The sequence below is a fragment of the Ammospiza nelsoni genome, chromosome 19 (assembly GCF_027579445.1).
Source record: "Ammospiza nelsoni isolate bAmmNel1 chromosome 19, bAmmNel1.pri, whole genome shotgun sequence".
Lineage (NCBI taxonomy): Eukaryota > Metazoa > Chordata > Aves > Passeriformes > Passerellidae > Ammospiza > Ammospiza nelsoni.
Genome location: NC_080651.1, coordinates 909,439 through 932,350, shown reverse-complemented (window position 1 = coordinate 932,350; position 22,912 = coordinate 909,439). Strand labels below are relative to the sequence as shown.

General features: G+C 43.8%; 1 protein-coding gene across 2 annotated transcripts; it reads left to right on the top strand.

The window, feature by feature from the left end:
• The first annotated feature begins 3,024 nt into the window (after window positions 1-3,024).
• Window positions 3,025-20,229, top strand: PRKAR1A (protein kinase cAMP-dependent type I regulatory subunit alpha). Of its 2 annotated transcripts, XM_059486040.1 has the most exons (12): window positions 3,025-3,110; window positions 4,020-4,083; window positions 5,942-6,120; window positions 11,279-11,452; window positions 12,076-12,167; window positions 12,364-12,425; window positions 12,906-12,952; window positions 13,456-13,614; window positions 14,038-14,098; window positions 14,365-14,486; window positions 15,060-15,141; window positions 17,715-20,229. In XM_059486040.1, exons 3-12 carry the CDS (start codon window positions 5,944-5,946, stop codon window positions 17,885-17,887), a joined length of 1,149 nt encoding a protein of 382 aa, XP_059342023.1. In that variant the 5' UTR covers window positions 3,025-3,110; window positions 4,020-4,083; window positions 5,942-5,943; the 3' UTR covers window positions 17,888-20,229. The 2 variants fall into 2 exon arrangements, with proteins under 2 accessions (XP_059342023.1, XP_059342024.1); XM_059486041.1 differs by lacking the exon at window positions 4,020-4,083 and having other exon boundaries at window positions 3,026-3,110.
• The last annotated feature ends 2,683 nt before the right edge of the window (window positions 20,230-22,912 follow it).

Sequence of the window (22,912 nt, the reverse complement as noted above, 5' to 3'; positions counted from 1 at the left end):
TCTTCTTCAAAGTAACATATGGAAATTGTTTGGGATGTACCCATGGCAAACTGGTTCTGCACTGGGGACTGTTCCACAGAGCTGACGTCAAGCAGACCAAAGCACACAGCGCCTCTCAGGGTCCACGGGGGTTCTGGGCCCATGACTCATGCTGGGCTCACAGCAGGAAGTTCAAGCACTGCCTTTCGGGCTCTTTTTGGATCATATCAATTCCTTGTTCTGTTTCTTTATCACTTTCATGTGGCAAAATGACAGATTTTACACTGCAAAACTCATCCAGAGGCTCAGACTCCCTGGCAAACACTGCATTGCTGAGGGACAAGTGTCCTTGTGTCCCTGCATGCAGGACACTGAAGTGTCACACTGAAAGCTGCCAACATCCAGAGCTTGACCTGCTACCCAGACATCCTCAATATTGTTAAAAGAGAATAGATTTTTGTGTGTTTGGGTTTCTAATCTATGGATCTTCATATGAATCACTGTGTGGTGCTGTGAGCCAAGGTGTGCAGCATAAGAGAGGGTTGTTTTCAGTGCTAGTTAAAGCTTAAACAGAACACAAGGAGCTGTGGCCAAAGGATACACTGTGAACTCTACCTCTGGCACCTCATGGTCCACAGAGAGCTCGCAGTTTTTAATTCCTGATTTTCTGATGTAGATTTCAGGGCTGTTTGGGATAATGACAGCTTCTGTTTGTGGACGAAACCTTTCTGTGCCACTAAAACTTCTTCTTTCCCCATTCACTCCACCCCAAGACAGCACACATGCTGCAGTCACTGACCAGGTGTGTTCCAAGTTGTGCTCTGTCCCTGTGAAACCCTATTTGTACCTCATGGGTGATGAGCATGCCTGATTTAACACCTAAATCTGCGTGTGTGTGACAAAACCACTGGCTGCTTCAATTTGATTTCATCCCAGAGGCTGCTCCAGGACTCTCTGCTCACAGAAGATGGTCCTGAGTCGGGTGGTACCTTCAGTAGAAGCCCCTGGCACTGCAGCTCCTGTGCAGCACCCCAGCTCCCCACTGTGTATTTGGCTGTCACTGTTAATTGGGCTGTCACTGTTAATTGGGCTGTCACTGACCTTTCAGGCAGCTCTTTCTGTCCCACGCACACAGCAGGGCTGGGTGACGTCTGTGCTCTTATTTCCCACCTTGGCTCTCACCCTCCTTCCCCCTGAGCTCTCCTCTGCTCTCCAGCAGCCACAGCCCTGGGCAGCAGATTGCTCCATGAGAAACTGATGCATGAAGTAGTTTGAAATCAAAATTGTGGGAACAGCGCTGACGGTAATGCCAGTTATTTACTCAGGAATGCTTAATTAGGTGGTTAAGACCAGGATCTGACTTTAATTCAGACCAGACCAAATGAAACAGGGCTTTGTTTGTTTTTAATTTCCCTTACGTCTTTGGCAGTGTGAGAATTAACACGTGGGGACGTGGGAGCATCAGCTCATGGAAGTGAGATTTAACTTTGAGAAGTGTGATTTAACTTTGAGAGATAACCAGTGCTGACTCACTCGCTGTGTCCAGCGGCCTCACAAAACTCCTCCTGGAAGCTGCTTCTGTTCCCCTTCTCCTGGCTCCAGCAGGGATTGCATCAAGCACAAGGGAAATACTTGTTTCCCTAAGAAAGAGGACGTTGCAGAACAGGTTTTACACAGGGGCAGAGCTTTGTTCCAGATGGGATCTATCCCAAAACAGCACTAGGACTTGTCCAAACAAGGAGTGAGATGTGACACTAGCATAAAGAAAAAAGGGGAGGTAAAAAGCTGAGGAAGAAATGTGTAGGTGGGAATGCAGATGACTTTTTGTGGTGTTCAGAAACTTCCAGTAGTTTTGAGTTACAGAAGGAACTGTTCTATAACCAGCTGAGCAAGTAATTTGGTATTTCGATGCTGTACTCTGACAATTTCACAAATATTAATTACTCTTATTTATATTTTTCATCAAAGTACCAGCTTTGAGCTTAATGCCAGAAAATCCTGGACCCTCGCTTCTAATTAACCCAGATCAGATAGAAATTATCAAAGATTTGAGTCCAGCTCAAATCTTTGACCCAGCTGGACTGGGTCTGTCAGAACTGCAGGTCCAAGATCTACACCCAAGTTATTACCCTTTATGTCTTTAATATAGGAGCTAATAAACAAGAAACCCCTCAGCAGGTAGTTCCTGATGGATTGTGTATCACAGCACAAACACCACTATCTTCTTATATCAAAATATACATTGAACTGTTGCTGTTGAGAATAATTGTCACTGTACATTATGTGATCCTCCCATATGGGTTAAGCACAAGTGAGTGCTGGCTGAAGTGATGTAACATTTGAGGAAAAAGCTGAGTTATGTTTTGTGTTGCAAGATCAGCAGATGCACAGTTCAGGGTTCATTTTTAGGGCTCATTTCCCCTCCCCAAGCCCATAGATGAGTTCTGCCCGTGCCAGCACAGCCCAGATATAAAAATAATGTAAATTATTTCTTATGGATTGGAGTAGACAAAGTGAATGGAGTCAAAGGGCTCATCTCAGCATAAAGACACATGAAATAATTCCCAGGTGGATTTACATCAATTATAGTGAAATCTTTGCCAAACTTAAATATCATTTATTTTCCTCCACCTACAACAACCTCTGATCTTTTAACCGGGTCCTTTTCAGACCGGGGACTGCTGCAGCCGTGTTGGTGTGGAGTTGATGCCCCGACGGATCCCACTAACCCCAGGAGAACCCACTCCTCTCGCCATTCCCGCTCCCCTCAGGGTTTCCCATTCCCATCTCGCTATTCTCGCTCCCCTCAGGTTTTCCCGCTCCTCTCGCCATTCCCGCTCCCCTCAAGGGATCCCACACCCCTCAGCGGACCCCCCCCCCCCACCCCGTTCCCGCCAGCCCCGCGCGCCTTAAAGCCGCAGGCTCCTCCCGCGCCGCTCCCCTGCCTGTGCCCGCGCCGCGCCCACCGTTGCCCCTTTAAGGTTACCGCGGCGACGGGCCCGGGCGAGAGCGAGGCGCATTGACGTCAGGGCGGGCGGGGCCCGTCCGGCCGGTCGGTTTCCGGTGCCGCCGCTGCAGCGAGGCCGCGGCCGGGCCGGGACGGGCGGGGGGTCCCGGCGGAGCCGCCGCAGGTGAGCGGGGCGGGGGCAGCGGCCGGGCGGCCCCGGGGCGGCGGCGGGGCCGGGGGCGGCGAGAACCGCGCGGGACGGGCGCGGAGCGGGAGGCTGCGGCCTTGGGGCGGGGCCGGCCCGGCCCGGCTGAGGGAGCGGGGCCGCGGTTCCGGGGGTGCTGCGGGGCAGCGGCGCCTTCTGGGGCCGGTGTCTGAGAGAGCCCCGCGGGCTGTGGGGCCGGGTCCAGAGGCGCTTCACGGCCTTTGGGCCGGTTTGCCCCCGCGGCTCCGTACCCCGCCCCGGGGGTACCGACTCGGTGCCGCCCCGGTGGCCCCGGGTGTGAAGCGGCCGCAGCCCCTTGAGCGCTGCGTGATGGGCTGGGCTGGGCTGGGCGGGGCGGCCACGCCTTGGGCAGCTCGGAGAAGCTTTGGGATTGTGCAGAAAAAAAGGCTCGTAGAGATAAATAGCGGGGTTTTCGTTTTGCCCGTGATGCCGCATTTCCTGCCCCGCTCTGCCCTTCTGGCGTGGCCCGGGGCCGCTCACGGGGCCGCTCGGTGAGCGCTGACCTTCAGTGCGGGCTGCCAGAACAAAAGGAGGGACTGGGGAACTTCTGGGCGCTCTGTCAGCCCGTGGGGAGGCCACGCTTTGTGTTTATGCAATGCACAATACACGTGTGTGTGTGTGTGTGTCCGTCCTTGAGCAGGGATTAGGTGTGACAGTCACAACACCTGCGTGAAGTGTTGGTAATTCCTTATTAACTCGAAGCCTTTGTAATCTCCAGCAGCAGAATTCACAGGGGTGCTTTGTGTTGCCTCTTTGCCCTGGGTTTTCCTGCTGCTGCATCAGCAGGATAAACCCCATGATGTGACTTCAGTGACTTGTCATTTCTCAAAATTATTTTGACTGAATCCGTTTTTTCCCTTTCAAAAGCTGATCCCGGGATCAACATATCTTACTGCATATAAATAAGCTGTTGCCACACTCCCTGTACCAGGTAACTTCCTTTATATTTCATCCAAAAATGCCCTGAGAAATTCTTCCCTGTTTCTTTAATTCTCACAGTGTTAATTTTCTTATGAAAAAAATGACATGAAATGTGTGTCTATATACATGTATACTTAAAAAATGCATTTTAAAATGGTTTTATTAACTTGTGGTGGGCTGAGCCAGGCTAGATGCTGAGCACCCACCAAAACTGCTCCATCACTGCCCTCTTTAACTCAACAACAGAAGGGAAATATAAGGAAAGGTTCCTGGACTGAGATAAGGGAGAGATCACTCACCATTTGCCATCATGGGCAAAACAGACTCCACCGGGGGAAATTGGTAATAAATTAAACTAATTAAATTTGAGTAGGATAATGAGAAATAAAGCCAGATCTTACAAACATCTTCCTGGCCCTCTCCCTTCTTTCCAACCTTAACTTTACTCCTGGTGTTCTTTGCCTCCCCTCAGAGGATGGGGATTGCAGTCAGTTCCTTGCACGCTGTCTCTGCTGCTCCATCCTGCTCAGGGGAAGGTCTCACACCTCCCCCATGGGAGACAGTCCTCCATGGACTTCTCCAACATAAATCCTTCCTGCAGGCTGCTCTCCAGCCTGCTTTCCCTTCCATGGTCACAGCTCCTGCCAGAAAACCACCTCAGCACAGGATTCCTGTGGGTCACACTGTGATTTCCTCTGCTCCAGTCCTCCACAGGGTGTAGGTGGATCTCTGCTCCCCTTTGGACCTCCAGGGGCTGTGGATGGATCTCTGGTCCCCTGTGGATCTCCAGGGCCTGCAGGTGGATCTCTGTTCCCCCCTGGGTCTCCAGGGGCTCTGGGTGGATCTCTGGTCCCTGGGCTGCATCACAGGCTGCCAGGGAATCCATACAGCCTGGAGCCCCTCCTGCTCTGACCCTGGGGGCTGCAGGGCTGTTTTTCCCAGTTTTTCCCATTTATTCCCCCTCCTCTGTCTGGCTGGAGTTGCCATCTGTCCTCCCTCCTTAGATCCATTGTCCCCAAGGCTGTGTCACTGTCACTGGTGGGCCCAGGCTCAGCCAGTGGCAGTTTCATGTTGGAGCTGAGTGGCACTGGCTCTGTGTGACATGGAGAATGCAGCCAGCAGCTTCTCACAGAAACCCCCTGTACCCCAAAATCTGGAAGTAGAAACCCAGTACAAACTTGAAAGGGGAGAAAAATCTCCTTAAGAACATTTCTGAAAGTGTCATAGCTGAAGTCTTTAGAACACCTGGCCTCATGACAGATGTTTAAAGCTGCATTTTTCATTATTTACAGTTGCAGAGGTATTTTGGGATTGCAGTGTATCCATGAAATAAGTGATGAGCTATGAGCAGGTTTCAGTTACACAGGAGCTTTTTAGGAGCTGTGTCTGTAATCCATAACTTCCGACAGCAAACCCTGCCCTGGCATTTTGGCTTCAACCTGAGCATGTTCCACTTCCGAATGCTGCTCATGCCTGGCCTCTCACATTTCCAGCTCCCACCCACCCCTCTCCTGGCCCTCACCCAGCCCCATGACCCCGCACAGCTCCTGACAGGAGCCTCCAGTCCTACAAAACCCTCAGTTCAGGTGGGATCTTCCCTCACACAGGACTTGAGTTGTTGAAGCTTTCTCAGCTTTTCCTTTTCTGCCTGTGGCTGTAGAACCCCCAGAGTTCTGATTTCTGATTTCTTTCCAGGTGCTAAATAAGTTCCCAGCATTTTCTTTAGCTTAGTTCGGTAAAGGTATTTTTTTGCTGTGGTATCAGTAAGATAACGCAGCATAACTTTATTTTAGGCTGCACCATCTTTGTTTCCAAAGCAGTTTCCAGTAGTTATGTATTATTTAACCTCCTCCTTCTGTTCCCTTCAGCCATGGCAGCTTCCAGCAGCAGCAGCAGCGAGGAGGAGCGGAGCCTTCGGGAGTGTGAGCTTTACATCCAAAAACACAACATCCAGCAGCTGCTGAAGGATTGCATTGTGCAGCTGTGCACTGTGAGACCCGAGCGACCCATGGGGTTCATCAGGGAGTACTTTGAGAGACTGGAGAAGGTAAAAACACAGAGGGTGGAACAAATTATATTGGGATGTATTTTTGTCACTTAGGGGCTGAGCTGCAGATTTGACCAGTTGTGTTGACTGTTTGAAATTGGAAATGGTGCTTTTGGAAAGCAGATCCTGTTTTCCAGTAGTTGTGCACCTCTGTCACACCAAAGCCTGTAGGACAGACCATAAGGTGACAAGCAGACTTACCCAGGTGTGATCCCAGCCCAGTGTTACTCGTGGAGGATACACAGCATACATGGGTGTGTCTGGAGCTGGAGAGCTCTGGGGATTGACCTTGCTGGATGCTGCTGAGGGCATTTGGATTCTTCTATTGATTTCCAGTAATGTGGGCAGAGCACAGAAGTGGTGCCAGTGGTATTATCCAGGCCTGGTTGAAGATAAATGAATATTTGCATTGCAGATCTCTGCAAGAGCAAGCCTGTTTGTGCCTTCTCTTGGGAGTTCAGTGTTGCTGTCCCTCTTGTGTTTGCCCTGAGCTCCCTTTGGTGTTTTTGTTGTTGCTGGAAGCATTCTGGGATCTTGGGAATAGAAAGCATTGAAGCAGTGATTTCACACTCTTCTGACCTGGTAATTTTGTATATTGATCACTAAGCAGGTAGGAGAAGGAGCTGCAGTGGAAATAGGAAGATTAAAGGCTTGTGCAGAGGAAAGGTTGGATGCAACTGTGCTCAGAAGATGGAATTAGTAAATAATGCAGCTGTGACCTTGTGCAGCTCTTGTTTGCAGGTGCTGCTCTCAGTGCTTGTATAGGGCAGTTAGATATTTATGGGTTTTTTTCCTAGTGAGTTTCTAATTGCTGCTATAAAGAAGAAGGAAATTAACACTGCAGATCATAAATATGTCTTGTAGAAATTGTATTTTAATGGAAGTGTTCAGGATAAGTACTAGAAAATCACCAAGGGATGCAGGCTACCTGCTATAACTCTTAATTTATTTGGGGAACATTTTGCTTATGAAATTAAGAGCTCTGACTTTTTTGGTTGTGTGCATCAGCAACAAACCAGTGAATAATGAGTTTCTTAAAAATCCCTTGTGCCTGTTACAATGACTCTTTCCACTCCTTGGATTCTTGAGTTTTGAGGTACTGCTAGGTTGGGAATTTTAAAGCATCACCACAGGTATCTATAGACAAAATTTCACCAAGTAAACCATATTACTGTGCTTAGAATAAACCCTCAACCAATCCATATGTGGGGATATAAAATTGGATTATTTGGGTGCTTTTGTGCAGTGGATTTATGATCAGCATGCAGTATTTGGGAACTTAATTTGTTTTTTAGCAAGATAACAAGTCCAGCTCTGAATTTAATGACATGTTGGAATTGAATAAGTTGATGATTTTATTCTGGTGCACATTGGCTCTTTGTGTACTTGGTCAGCCTACACTGGAGCTGAAAATAAAACTGGTTAGGAGATGTTTTTTCCCCTTAAATTGCTCTGAATTTTGGTCAGGGTCTTTTCTCATGGTTTCCAAGCGCCCTTTAGTGCAGCTGTAGCTACAGAAACTGGAGCATTTTTTTGTTGCCTCCTTTGGTTTAAACTTTCTGCAGCTTCCCCTGGGTGCTTTCCCCACTCAGCTGGGCTGTTTGCCCAGTAACTGGTGTATTTTAAATGAATATATTATTTTAGCCATATGTAACTTGATGCTGTGGTACCTGCCCAGCTCTCAGGTGAGCTGTGAGCATCCTGTGCTGGGCAGGAAACCCCTGACATCCCTGTCTGCAGAGCACAAATTGTCACTGACTTTATTAACCAGTCTTCAGCTCTGCTACAGCAAAAATGCCTGAAATCACTCTGCTTCACCTCCCAAATCATGTCTGTTACACCTGTAATAAAGCACAGCAGCTTTTCAATGTGCTTTCTGAATTTTCCTCTCTCTGACTGAATCTCAACCTGAGTTATTTTAAATAAGATTGATTTTTGAAGGAACACCATTGAAGATTGAAGTGAGCTTGCTATTTTCTCTCTCATTCTCTTGACAAGTCATCTCTTCCACTGCACACAAACAGAGCTGATTCACTGGCATGTTATTAAAATATGTTGAAGAAATTTAAACATGCTTTAGAATTTCTGTTCAGAAACATTAAAATTGCTGCCTCCGAGATGGTTACAGCTACTACAGGAATTCAAATGTCCTCCTCTGGGTTATGAAAGCTGTTAGGTGAATCTAATTACTGCTCATTGATTGTAAAAATGCTTTATTTTATCTGTTTGTGGTGTGCTAAGGCCTCTGTTCTCTTTGCTGTGCAAACATGTTGGTAATAGCAATACCTGCTAAAAGCTGTAATGGCTCTCCAGTGCTGGGCTGGGCTCTGTAGGGCTGCTTGAGCTGTGGAAATTCAATGTAGAGATCATTATTGCAGCCTGCCCGGTGAATCCTGGCTCTTGGACATGCCTGTCCTCTGGAATAAGTGCATTGAAGTACTGTGTGTGATGCAGTTATGTGCACATCAGGCTTTACAGAGAGCTGGAAGTGTGGTGGACATGCAGTCACTGCCCCTGTTCCCCACCACCTGGCCCGCTCAGATATTATATATATTATATTCAAAAAATATTATATATATATACTTATACATAATATTATATATATATATATATATATATATATATATATATATATATATATATATGAATATTTTCCCATTTTCCTAAGTGTTTCTTTTGCAAAACAAGCTAGTTTATGAGGATATACTCTGCAGTTGTGAATTTCTGGCAGAGCTTTTTTAAAAATGCTTTTATAGCTTCTGAATGGTTGGGGTTTTTTAAGTATAATATAAATGAAATACTAATTACCAGAGGAAGTTGGGACTGTGTCTGGTGCAATGGCAATTAGCAGGTTTTACAGTGTACATAATTCTGAAATTGTGAAGATCTCCTTCAGTAGCTGATAGACTTAAATCTGAGTATGTGAATTGTCATCACTTCAGTATTACTTGGAATAATTGAAATGGAATTAAAAACATTGGTCATTTTTCAGGAAAAATAATGCTTGCAGTTCATGACTGACACTGAAAATTGTGAACTGCTTCGTCAGCTGAAAGACCAGATCAACACTTGGATGGAATAAATAAATTATTCCATAATCTTTCTCAGATCCTGGGAATATTTATACTGATGAGTGCAGAGCAAACTGAGTTTCTTTATCCATGACCTGTTTAATGTGAGGAGCTTCTACACTTGAACAAACAGGTTTTCCTCATAAACTGGCTAAATCCAAAGGTGGCTGGGAATAACAACTGCCACTCTTTCTATAGGTCCTACTGTAATTATTCTCTGATCTGTTGGTGTAAGAAATGGGGGTTAGTGTCAGAAATTGTAAAAGGTGTCTATCAAAAAGATGAAACAGATTATAGGATGTATGGCACAGGGGTGTCTGTCAGTGTAATAGGGATATCTGGAGATTTATAGTTTAGTTGCTACAGTGATGTTTGGAGCTGATGATCTTGGAGGTCTCTTTTACCTCATTCTATGGTTCTGTTCTATGATTTGTCTCAGGGAGAATCTTATTGGTGAATGTGTGTATGGACTGTTCAGAGAAAGTGGTGTATTTTAAATTAATACATTATTTTACCCATATGTAACTTGTTTCTGTGTCCATCCCCTACTTACTATTCTAAAAAATGTTAATATTAATTTTGGGTCAGACAGAAGTTACCAGTTATAATTTTTTGTGTTAGTGCAGTTTCCTTCTCCTTGAGTGGGGCATTGCCCTGAGGAGTCTCTTGAAGAGTGTTTTGATAACAACTCCCTCACTAAATGCTGCTGAGTGCTTCAGTCTCTGATCACAATATTTAATATTTTATGTGATACTGGAAAAAACCCAGCAGCTGGTGTTCACTTATTTAAAAAATGTCTTTTTTAATGGTTAAGTATTTTGTATATGAACAAACATGTTCTGTGGTTGATGGTGGGGCACTTTACACCAAACATTTATTACTGCTCAAGCTATTTTTAATTTCATCTCTGTTGAGATAAAATCAGAGGACAGAAATGAGTTTTAAATACATTTTGCTCCCATGCCTGGGAAATGTGGCACCATTTGATCAATGGGCAGAGAGCAGGAAGTGAAACGTGAGGCTGTGCAGCTCCTTGGCTCTGCAGAGGAGAGGGGCAGTGGAAACTCCCAGGAATGAATGGGTGCCCCACGGCCCTTCCCTCGGGCTGGTGCTGTGATCCACAGCCTCTGCCCAGCTGGGATCAAGGACACTGGGAGAGACCCAGCTGTACAAGGGCTGGAGCTCTGGGAGAACAGATGAGTCCTTGTTCTTTTACAGAATGTCCCAAACCCCTGTTTCCTAGTGCTGGGAAAGTCATTTGAGCTGTTCTGATGTCAGTGCTCTGAGTCCAGGGCTGGCTGTTTTGTTTTGAATCTGATTTTAGTTGATTGAGGTGAATCTTTCGAAGAATCAAATTTCTGTGTGTTGAGTTAATTAGAAATTGTGTTATTGTAAGTAGAGTATCACTCTAGATACTTCTTCTAGAGTATCACTCCAACACAATAAGTAACTGAAGGAAATAAGGAAAACAAGTAACCTTATGCAAGGTTTGCATGTGGTTTGCATAAAAAAATCCCACTTTGGCCTCCAGCATCCTTCCTCCAGCTCTATTGAAAGCAGTGTTCATGTTTCTTTCTCCCAAAATAAATGCTGGTTAGTGAGTATCAAGTTGGTCCATGACTCAACCTCTTTGATAAGCTTCTCATGTAGCACGGATTTCTGAGGAATTGCTCCTCTGTCTTTCAACTCCAAAAAGGCTTTAACACCTCGCAGCTGAGGGGAGGAATGGGGGGTTTGCAGCTGGGGAAGTTCCTTCAGCATTTGAGGAATGTCCTCATCACCTGTTGAATACACTGGCAGAAACCAGAATCAACTTGTTCACACCAATAGTTTAATAAATGAAGAATAACTCAATAAAATAAACCCCATTGTGATGTGAGTGGTAGGAATGAAAGGCACATCTACCACGTGGTTTTGAAAGGGCTTTGATCTCGGATGCTGCAGTCTCCCGTTTGCCTTAACGTGGGAATAATGGTACACAGGAAGCTGCCTGGTGTTGGCAGGCTGGGCTGGAACATGATACATCTCTGCTTGGTTATTTTTCCCTTTGGATTATGTGACACAAACATGTCTTCCTTCCTGTTTAGGAGGAAACAAAGCAGTTGTTGAATCAGCTGAAGTCTGGTTCTCGCTCTGACTCCCGGGAGGACGAGATCTCCCCTCCTCCCCCCCTGAACCCCGTGGTTAAATACAGATCACGACGTGGGGCCATCAGTGCAGAAGTCTACACAGAAGAGGATGCTGCCTCTTATGTTAGAAAGGTGCTCTGACTCTTAAACCTTGCTCAAAATTACACCCAGAATCCAAGAGTTTATCTGAACCCACCTTCTGTCCAGGGCATTAAATAACACCGAGCTCCTGGAGCCTGTTATGTCCTAATTGCTGTAAAAAGCAGACCTGTGTGTGTGGCTGTGTAACTGGAGGACAGAATAACCCATCATGCAATTAAACCATTCATGCATTACTTAGACCTGTTCCCTTTGAAGCCATGTATATTTAGATGTGCATATATTTAGATATATAGAATGTGCTTCCAGTTATTTGGCAGCTGAAACAACATTTGGCCTAATGGCAGAGCAGGCTTGCTGCTGTTCCCAGGAAAACACAGGTTGAACAGATACTCATCCTTCTGCAAAAAAACTGACAAACTGAGCATGGAATTATGCTTTTCAGTTGCATAAAATAATACAAGATTATATTTTCCTTGTGTTCAAACTGTCTGTAAACATTTACTATATTTGGGATTATATTCATAGTGCTTGAAAGAAAAATGGAAAAGCTCCGCCAGTGTTTTGTAGCAATTTAAGTTGTTTATTTACCATGGGAAATAAAGAAATTTTTCATGAGAAAAATTAACCATTTGCTTTCTCTGATCCTCTCCTAGGTTATTCCAAAAGATTATAAAACCATGGCTGCTTTGGCAAAAGCAATTGAGAAGAATGTGCTGTTTACCCATCTTGATGATAATGAGAGGAGGTAGGAGGAAGTCTTGGTGGGGTTAAGGTTTGTGGAAGGGCGGAGTTCAGAAGAGCTAAATGTGTCACAGATCTGCAGTGACTCTGCAGTGGTCAGTGGGACACACAGAGCTCCAGGAGCAGTGTGGATGGGTTTGAGGGTACAGATGTGTGGAGTTGTGCAGGTTTTTGTCTGATTGTGGTGTCCTCTCCTGCAGTGACATCTTCGATGCGATGTTCCCTGTCACTTACATCGCAGGAGAGACTGTCATCCAGCAAGGCAAGTGACACTGTGTGCTCTGGGGATGGGGAGCTGGCTCTGGCCTAGTGCTCTTAGATTGTGTTTATTTTTTAATATAAAAGCAGACTCACTGCAGCCACACAATTTCTTGTGTTCCCTGAAGCACTTGATACTGAAGTGAGGAGTTGGAGCCACTGGAGGAGGATGAGGCTTCCTTGCAGAGATTATAGTTGGGAATATTGTCCCTTGATGACTCTGGAGAAATGTTATGTCAGTTTATGGATCTGGTTGGCCTTCCCAGTAATCCTGGAATTGCTGCTGATCTCCTGGGTACCAGTAGATGTCCCCTTTCATGGGAGTGAGGAGTGTGAAATCAGCAAAATGTGATGTTTCACCCTGCAAACTGTGGGAAAATTTGCCAACATTGTTGGAGTCTAAACATCAAAGTTGGCAGAGATGCCAATTCTTTCTTATTATATTCAGTTTAGTGTATATTCAATTTTTTTTTCTCTTCTTTAGGTGATGAAGGTGATAACTTCTATGTTGTTGATCAAGGAGAAATGGATGTAAGCATTCCTGGTAGTTTATTATGATCTCTTCATTCCTAGAAGAAGAATACTCTGATATTTATAGGCCTCTTCTACAGACCCTGCCTTTAGCAGCTTTGCTCATTTTATGTTCTTACTTCTATAAGTTTGTTTTGCTCCTTAAGAGCTCAGTCTGGTTGCACAGACTGAGTTTAAAAATTAATGATTTGGACATGATACAGATGTTTTAAGCATGCAGGGTGGAGTTGAGTTGTGGGGCTGTCTTTAAGAACAACCAGACTTTTATTTTCCAGCCCAGCTCATTCATAGCTGACAGACCTTGTTGAGGTGTTGTTTCTCAGGAGTCTGTGCATGAGATGTAGAAGAGAATCCCTTTGTCAACAAAAATTCAAATTGTGCTGGGTTCGGAAGCATTGACAAAACCCTGAAATAATCAACCTTAGTGAGAATTTCCTTGTCCTCCCAAGGGAGCAGAGGGCAGCAGGAAGCTGAGGGCTGTCTGACCATGCTCTGCCTTGCAGGTTTACGTGAACAGTGAGTGGGCCACCAGTGTGGGTGAGGGTGGCAGCTTTGGAGAGCTCGCCCTCATCTACGGCACCCCCCGAGCTGCCACCGTCAAAGCCAAGACCAACGTCAAGTTGTGGGGCATTGACAGGGACAGCTACAGAAGGATCCTGATGGCAAGTAGCCCTCAAAACCTGGGTTTGTGCTTTGGGGGTTATGTATCCTGGGTGTCTGTCCTTCTGCCTGTCCTTTGCTGGAGTTGTTTATTCCAAATCCTGCTGTCTCTTCGGTAATCAGAAAGCTGATTACTCAACGTGCATCTCTCAGGCACAGGGCAAGGGGGAATCTTGCATTAGTGAGCAAAACAATGCTAGTATTAAACTGAGCTGAGGGTGAAATAAGGCTGTAAGAACTGCTGAGTACTTTAGGAATGTTACTCAACTGGAATATTACTGAGAGAACTCAATTTCAAAACATTTCATCTTGTGAGTTTGGGGTCTGTGAGACAACACTGTGTGTCTGGTTAAATTTGTTTGTGTCTGGAGTTTTATTTAGAGTAGACAGAGCGCTTACTTTGTGTCCTTTCCTTTTTTTTATAGGGAAATACTTTGAGAAAGAGAAATATGTATGAGAAATTCCTTAGTAAAGTGTCTATATTGGGTAAGTGAGCAGATTTTTGTTCTGGAGTGGAATCAGTTGGCACATCGTAATGAAGCTGTTACCCAGCATTCTGATGATTACAGGCTGTTGTGGGAACTCATCACAACTGCTTCTCTGCATCAATCCAAAATAACCCTAATTCAGGTCTTGATCACTGATGCACAAATGCAGGCAGAAATACACTGACCTCTGTATAAATACAGAGCAGAAGGTGTAATTTGTGCCTTGAGAAGACACTCCAGTAATGAACTCTTAAATATCTGCAGAATCTCTGGACAAGTGGGAGCGTCTCACTGTGGCTGATGCCTTGGAACCGGTACAATTTGAGGATGGGCAGAAGATTGTGGTCCAGGGAGAGCCAGGAGATGAATTCTTCATTATCTTGGAGGTAAGCAAGCTCAAAATTACAGGCTCAGAACTTGACTTTTCTTGGTTGTGTCCCTAAGCAGGCACTTGGACAAGAACAAAACATAAGAATGTACTTCCAGAGAATCACTAAAGAAACATCATCTTGCTGGACATGCAGTAACTTGGATTTAGTTTTGCTGTTTTCACAAATGATACTTCAGGAAAAAAGTAACAAGTTTCTGACTGAAAGCAATTTGTCTTTCTGAGAGCAGAGACCTGTTCTGGATAGCTGCTAATGCCTTACTTGTGTTCTGTCTGGTGATTTGTGTTTATTCTGGGTTTTTTGCTTGTCATACTATAATATTTGTACTATTCTGAGGAAAACCAGGAAGAATTCACTGCTGTAGATGTGTAAATGTTCAAGATGTTTAATGCTTAGAGAGGAGAGGAGCAATTGTTCTTGAATAGCAGTTAGGTGAACTGTGCAAGGACTATGAAGTGGCTTTTGAACTGAGGCATGCTAACAGTTATTTGTGCAAAACAGCTGATTCTGTGTGAAATTCAGTGTTTGGAGTGGAAATTGCAGTTGTTTGACTGCTGTCATTTATTGAAGGGCACAGCTGCAGTGTTACAGCGCCGGTCAGAAAATGAGGAATTTGTTGAAGTGGGCAGACTGGGACCTTCTGATTACTTTGGTGAGTTCTGTTGTGACAACTGTGGCTGCAGACACACTGTCACCATTTTGTCTGTGCTGTGTCAATGGTGGAGATGAGATGGATTTGCTTAATTACTGTTTTGGGCTGCTGTGGTTGCTCTCAGTGCTGGGTGAGTATCAGAGTCATTTGGCACTCAGGTGTGCACACAGGATGTGATTGTTCCACACTAATTTACTGTAAAAAATTATTTGGCTTGACCTCTCTGCCCTGAGCAGAGCTAAATTTTAAATGACATTGTATTCCTCAGGGCTGTGTCCAGTTGAGTTTCCTGTGTCTCCAGGGATGGAGATCCCACAGCCTCTCTGGGCAATTTCATTCTCTGTCTAACCAGCTTTGTTGTGCAGAGGTTTTTTCCTTCGTGCCTGACAAGAATTTCCTGTTCTGCAGCCTGTTGCTTTCTCTCTGTCTTTCCCTGTGCAGCCTGGGTTTGTCTTTGTAGTCACTCATTACACAGCTGAAGACAGCAGTAAATAGGAAAATTCCTTCCTTGGCCTTCTGTTCTCCAGGTCAGACAGGAACCTTGTCACAACCTGCTCTTTAATGGTTAAGCACAGCCCTCTCCCTCTCAAAACCCCTAACATTTTTCTCATGTTTGGGTAGTTCCTCTCTTTCCTCTTGCTAAAATCTTTTGGTTGTCCAGGTTTTCAGCCCTGTAGATGATGTAAGCAGCAAATCCTCTGTTGCAAGGCCTGAATTGGGATGGACTTGAGTGCTTGGGCTCTGCCCAAAGGTCTGCTTGGCTCAGGATCTCGGACCAGACTTCATTCCATGTCATTTCATATTTTCTAATATTTCTCTCTGTGTTCTCTTGAGTTTTCCACTCTAAATATTATCACAGTCATTGTGTTCAGGTGCTGCAGACCTTTCCTTCAGGGGTTTAACTCTCCCTTAGAACCTCCTTATTCTTTAGCAAGCTTCTCTTTTGGAGGCTGCTGAGTTCAGGAGTTTTAATTGGGCACAGAAGAAAAGTTTTCCTCATTTCTTTGGAACATCCCTTCTGATAATGCAGGCAGAAGTGTTCTCCAAGGAACACTGAGTTCTTTCCTCAGTCCTGAACATGGAAAGAGCTCAAGTCCAAAACCAAGCAAACAAACCCCAGAGCTGCTGCTCTGGTTTCTTCCATGCTTGTTGTAGGAATGTTAGGGGTTGTTTCTGTTGCTGATAACAGGGGTTTGTTGAAAATTTCATTTCCAAACATGTTGTTCAGCAGTTGAAACAAAGCTTTTGGCATATTTGTGCAAAACTTTAGAAATGGGATCCAGTGGGACTTCAAAATGCTCCTTTTCTACAGCCCCATGACAAAGTCAGAGTTTTGATTCTGGCCAGCAATGGGTCACAAGCTTCTGTCTGGTGCATGAATGTTTTATTTGTTTGTTTACTTCAAAACCATGTCCTAAGTTTCCTAGAAACATCAGAATTGAGCAGTACTATAAGAAAAATAACTACATGTTGACTAGGAAAATTACACTGTGAATTGAAACATGACCTTTCCTCACAGAGACACCTTGAAAATTTTTAGGCTTTTTTCAGAGAGACTTGAATGTGGACAGGCTTTTTAATAACAAAATCAACAAGTAGGGTTTTTTTTAACTACCCTCAGAGCTGCTTTTAGTGTAATTACTTAGGTACTTGTTCTGAGCAGTGCTAAAGCCTGAATTACCTCCTCTGCAATTTCAAGGGGAGAAGTGTTGTTATTTGCAGGGTATATATATATTACATATATATATATATATATATGTATATATATATATATATATATATATATATATATATGTGTGTGTATATATATATATATGTATATATATATATGTATATATATGTGTGTATATATATTATATATATATGTATATATATTATATATATATATAAAATATATATAAATATATAAATATATATATACACACACACACAAATATATACATATATATGTATATTTGCAGGTCCTCCCATGGCAGGGAGGAATGATGAATCTGACTCCATATTCTCAGAAGATTAATTTATTATTTTATGATACTATAATATATTAAAGAATGCTGTAGATATGTAAATGTTCAAGATGTTTAATGCTTAGAGAGGAGAGGAGCAATTCTTCTTATACAGCATATAAGTGAACTCGGCAAGGACTAAGTGGCTTTTGAACTGAGGCATCCTAACAGTTATTTATGCAAAGCAGCTGATTCTGTGTGAAATGAACTAAACTATACTAAAGAATACAGAAAAGATACTTAGAGAATGCTAAAAAGATAATAATGAAAACTTGTGACTCTCTCCAGAGTCCTGACACAGCTTGGCCCTGCTTGGCCAAAGAGTCAAAACAACTCACAGCAGAATCCAATGGAACAATCTCCAAACACGTTCCACATGAGCACAACACAGGAGAAGCAGATGAGATAAGAATTGTTTTCATTTTTCTCTGAGGCTTCTCAGCTTCCCAGGAGTAAAATCCTGGGCGAAGGAATTTTTTGAAAACGTGAATACCACAGAGAAGGGTCGTTTCTTTGCCTTTTTTTCCCATGGATTGGTAACTCTGCTGTCTGTTTCTGCTGTCCCAGGTGAGATTGCTCTGCTGATGAACCGTCCTCGTGCTGCCACCGTCGTGGCTCGTGGCCCCTTGAAATGTGTGAAGCTGGACCGGCCCCGCTTCGAGCGCGTGCTGGGCCCCTGCTCGGATATCCTCAAGAGGAACATCCAGCAGTACAACAGTTTTGTATCACTGTCTGTCTGAAACCTTCCTCCCTGTCCAAGCCATGCTTCACAAATGCAGACTGCTTCCTTCCCCTTGTGCAGAGCCACATCGCCACTGGCATTTGCAGCTTCCTGTCCGGTTAAAACAAAAAAAAAAAAAAAAAAAAAAAGAAAAAAAAAAAGGAGAAAAATAAACTGCTTATCATGGCACTGTCATTAATTTAGAGCATATTATTTCTGTGCTCTCTGTCCCATTAAATTAATAGAAAAAGTTCAGTGGAGACGTTTGCTTCTCTCTGTGCACCAGTGTCCAACTCAGGCCGGTGCTCAGCGAGGGAGAGACCTCCTGGCACCACGCCATTGCCATAGAGTGAGGAGGTGACAGTAAAAGGGGGGGGAAAACAGTTCTTTTGAAGGTGTTTCTCAAATTATTGGACAGATTTTAAGGCTGTGGTCATCACCTGCTGTATTTCTTTTCACATGAGAGCTACCCTTGTAATTGAGCTTCTTGGGGCTTGGGGTTTCCTGGGTTTTGTTTTCATTTTCTGGGTACTGTAATCCTAGGCTCAATCGTGAGGCATCAGCTGCTAAGAAAGCCACAGTTGGAATTTACCAGTATAATTGTTCCTGTGTCTGCTGGTTTAAGATTGCTTAGTTCTGTTCTTGTCAAGTGTAAATCAAAAGCTTTCCAGGTTAATAGTTCTGGTGAACTACTTCAGCTGTTGATCCATTTGCTGACTTGCCACAACTGATCTTTTCCACTTGTTCTTTCTCCAGCCATAGATTTGCCATTTAAAACTCTTCCTGTTCCAAGTGGCAAGAACCAAATGCTCCATGAAATGCCTGACTGTGATCTCTAGTACATAGATTGGTGTAAGAATGGTGCAGCTGTCCAGCTGTTAGTACTGTTGGAGTGCTTAGATTGGCGTAGAAGTCGAAAGCAAACATTTGATTTTCCCTGTGAATTGTTTTGTTAATCCTCAGTTGACTTTTAAAAAATCACCATCACTTCAAGTGACCCTTTGTTACCAGGGAAAATAAATGCTGAGTGTTTTGGCCAGTATCAGTTGCAGGTGACAAGATTGCTGGTCTGTAGAGCTCCATTATTCTTAGTAGAGAATGTGTGGCAAAAAACCTGAATGTTTGAACTTTCCTGCAACACTCAGTTGTTTAAAGTTTTTAGAGCTGTCAGTTCATCATTTTAAAAATGGTTCACCATAATTCTAGTTCAAAGCCAAAAGGTGCATTCTCTTTTCCTGCTTATGGAATTTCCACCACACTTATTTAATCTATTTTTTTTTCCCCCCAGTTCAATCTGTTGCGGAGTCTTAAATGTATTTCAGTATTTCCCAGCTTTGTGTTCCATTACTCTGTGCTCACCAAGACTTCCCAAAAGTTTTTACTGAATTCCACAGTTCAATAATTGTAGGCAATTTTTAAGGTTTCCTTTAAACTGTAATTTATATCAAGTAGCATAGGTTTGTATTTGGGAGTGACAGCAAGCAGTTTGGCATTTGTTGTGCAACTACTTTAACGATGGAGCCCTCGTTTTATTTCCTTTCTGAGGTGGATTGGATGCAAATCCAACGTTTTCCCAGGCATGGACAGAATCAGGAAGAGTCTGCTAATTCATGCAGAGTAATACTGAAGGTATCAAGCCTTTACAAAAGGTTTCAGGGTATTTCTGAAACTGAAATCCCAGGAAGGGGATTGAAATGCTTGTGGTTTGAGTTCTCTATTCAAGAGATGTTGAATAGAGGATTTCTGCCAGAGTCCTTAAGGAATAAGCAAATGCTACCTTTTTTTGGTTCTTTTTTTTTTTCCTCCTTTTGTTTTTTTGGGTAAAACTTTTTTCTTAAGTATTGACTCTGCAGGTTTTTTTCTTCATATGTGTTTTGTGTTACATTAAAGCACCAAAAACTGTGTAAACCAGTTAGAGCTCCACAAAAAAATGCACATTTTTTTTATATAAGGCTTTCTAATCAAGTTTCACTACTGCATCTTTTTAGCTTGCTGTTTACTCCCTTTTGTAGTTTTACCTACAAGATTTTAAGATAAATCAGCTAAGTCTGAGTTAAATATTAAACACAGTTATAGCTTTACCTTTGTGTGCAATTTCAATATGTTTGAAACCACAATTGGCATAGTTTTGCCTTAGCTAACATTCAGGGCTTTAGAAGTAATTTTTTGCTAGTCTATCTTCAGCAAATTGATAAAGTCTATTGCCCTAGGAAGCTATAGTCAACCAGAGGACCATTTTTGTATTGTTACCTGACTCTATAAGTCTGATTTACTGTATGTGCTAATATATTATATTATATTCCTTTTGTTATAGATTGTCCTAATGGCAGGTAAAGCAATAAAATGATTTAAATTCTTAAATGCAATCAGCCTCTTTTATTTTATTCCCTGCCCCTGCATGGTGTTTTCCTTTGGCTTTAGAGGATGTGTTGTGAATGAGGCAGCAGAAAATAAGCAGCTTAATGGATTATCTTGGTGTAAACTCCAGAGGGGTGAGTTCAGGTCCTGGCTTTTCCCTGGAGCCTGGAGAGAGCTCAGGCTCCACGTGCCAGCCTGGGAATTCCTCTGCTCTTGGACCTGTGTCCTGTTTGGCTCCTGGCAACTCTGATCTCTCCCAAGGTGCTCATTCCCAGCCCAGCCGTGATTTTGGGATTTCTAAGTTGGCTGCTCCCATCTCTGCAGCCCCTTCATGAGCATGTGGTGGGTAATCATGAATAAGTTGTGGTGGGAAAGGGAAAAGGGGGATTTTCAGCTGTGATGGAGCAGGAAAACAATTTGAAGAGTGACCTGAAGCAGCTCAGACTTGGATGTGTTTTACAGCCAGCCCCAAGGAAGCTGAGTCACCCAGCTTTGAAGGTCCTGTAAAAATTTATCTGTCATGTCCAGGAGAATAAAAGTGAGAAGAACCCTGTACCAGCCATTTAAATATCCATGGGTATTTCCTTCACCTGCCCTCCCTTTCCCAATCCCCTCCACTGAAAAAAACCAGGCTGAAACCAGAACTTTTATAACCTAAAATGAAACTTTAAACCCTCCACTTCCAGCCTTACAACTATAAATACACACTTTATAATTACAACGTAAATTTAAGCTTATCTTCTGTTGCCATGTGCTTCCTGTTGAAGCAGCAAACAGTCACCACTGCATGGCAAAAGATGGAATTAATTCTGGGTTTGTCCTGTGTGGGGAGAGCACAACAAGTCACCGGTAGAGGGAGATAAAACTTTGGGAATTCACTGTTCTGACAGAAATAGCCAACAGAGCAAATGTGCTGAGAGGGAGTCAAATCCTCTTATTTTCATCTGTTCTCTGTCCACAAGAGCAAAAACGTCTGTAAGTCCCAAGAGTAAAAAGGTCAAAAATCTCCTTGAGACTGCTGAAAAGTTGGAAATGCAAGGATTTGTCTGAACCACAATTTGGGAGAGACTAAAGGAACTGGAGTGGGGTTTATGTGGGGTTTTGGTGGGTTTATATGAGATTTTGGTGGGTTTATGTGAGGTTTTGGTTTATGTGAGATTTTGGTGGGTTTATATGGGATTTTTGGTGGGTTTATGTGGGGTTTTTGGTGAGGTTTATGTGGGGTTTTTGCTCACCTCTGTGATCTCAGAATACTGGAGGAATTTCTTCACTGTGAAACGCTCCAACCTTCCTCAAACACACAAATGGGCACCTGTAGGGCACACTCAGAGCAGAACTGCCCCTCTCCTGTGGCTCTGCAGTTTGGAGCCAGGTGCATTATCAGAATATTTTGGAGTTAAATGAAGCCACCAGCACAACCCCCTGGACAAACAGCAGTGGCCAAATGAGCTTTGTCCCTTCCTTGCATCATCCAGGCACTTGTGGTGTCGCTGAGCTCCCTTTAGGTCAGGCAGAGCTCCAGCCCATGGGACAATGAGCTGGTGGTGCTGGATCCTGTCCAGATCCTGCCTGGCAGCTTTTGTGCAGGGATTTGGGATCCTCTGGAAGGTCTGCAGTGCTGTAGGAGGCTTTTGTTTAACTTAAAGGTTATTTTAGAACGAGTTTCTGGTAGGTTGGTTATGGTGTGGGGTTTTTTGTTGGCTTGCTTTCCCCCCTTAAGGATGATAAATTATCAACAAACTCCTCGACTGCTTTCCTCAGGCTGCCAAAAGGCTCAGTGTAGTAATTCCTAATAGTTAAAGGAAAAAGCTATTAAGGAGAGCTTCACTAATCCAGTTATTCTTAAACCTTGCTGTTGGGACGTGAAGGGTCAGCTGGGAACTGAAATAACCCTGAAAACTCCCTCCCCATGCTTTGTTTTTGTCCCCAATTTCTGTTACATGTCCTCAAAATGCATAGACTTGGAGAGGAGGGAGACACTGGGATACTATTTGTATTTTCCAGGTAATCACAACAACCAAAATGATTTTAAAAGATACGAGGAGAAAATTATTTTAAAATATATGAGGAGATGATCTCAGATAGATTCTCCCCAGTTTGGCAAAATGTTTTCCCCAGAAATGGGTGGGTTCCTGAATTGTAAATACAGTCCTGTGTCTCAGAGTGGTTTGATTTTCAGCATGGTTTTTTTAGTTTGAGTTTTTTCCCTTGGGATCTAAGGCAGCACAGACCTGCCTGTGTTCTGTATCCAGACTGGCCCTTCAGGCAGGGCAGAGAAGTGGTTTCAGTGAGACCTGCACAGGTCAGTGTGGGCTGGGGTGACACTGCTCCTGACACTGAGCATGTCTAGTGCCTTAATGTCTAACTTAGCCAAGCCTAAAACTCAAACCATTGTTTCATGTCCTTGCTTGCTGTACTGTTGTAACTTTTCTACTTTCAGACTCTGCAGCTGCAGCCAGCTCTTGAGTTCTCTGCTCTTTCTGTTTCTGAGCCTGCTGTCACAGCTTTCTGAAATTCTGACCTTTACTGTGTTTCTCACAAAGCTCTCTGGTCTGACCAGGATAAAATGAACAATGCAGTAAACCAAAACAACACTGACAGAGTCAGAATGGACCCATGCCCTCTCTTGTGCCAGGGGCAGGTATATCTCAAATATACACTTGTGACCACAGAACAAAGACTGACT

What these genes read in the sequence shown, in the direction of transcription:
- PRKAR1A (XM_059486040.1), top strand. Translation starts at nt 5,944, where the DNA reads ATGGCAGCTTCCAGCAGCAGCAGCAGCGAGGAGGAGCGGAGCCTTCGG. An exon ending in CTGCCTCTTATGTTAGAAAG is followed by an intron (nt 11,453 to 12,075) that starts GTGCTCTGACTC and finishes ATCCTCTCCTAG; the next exon opens with GTTATTCCAAAAGATTATAA. An exon ending in AGAGACTGTCATCCAGCAAG is followed by an intron (nt 12,426 to 12,905) that starts GCAAGTGACACT and finishes TCTCTTCTTTAG; the next exon opens with GTGATGAAGGTGATAACTTC.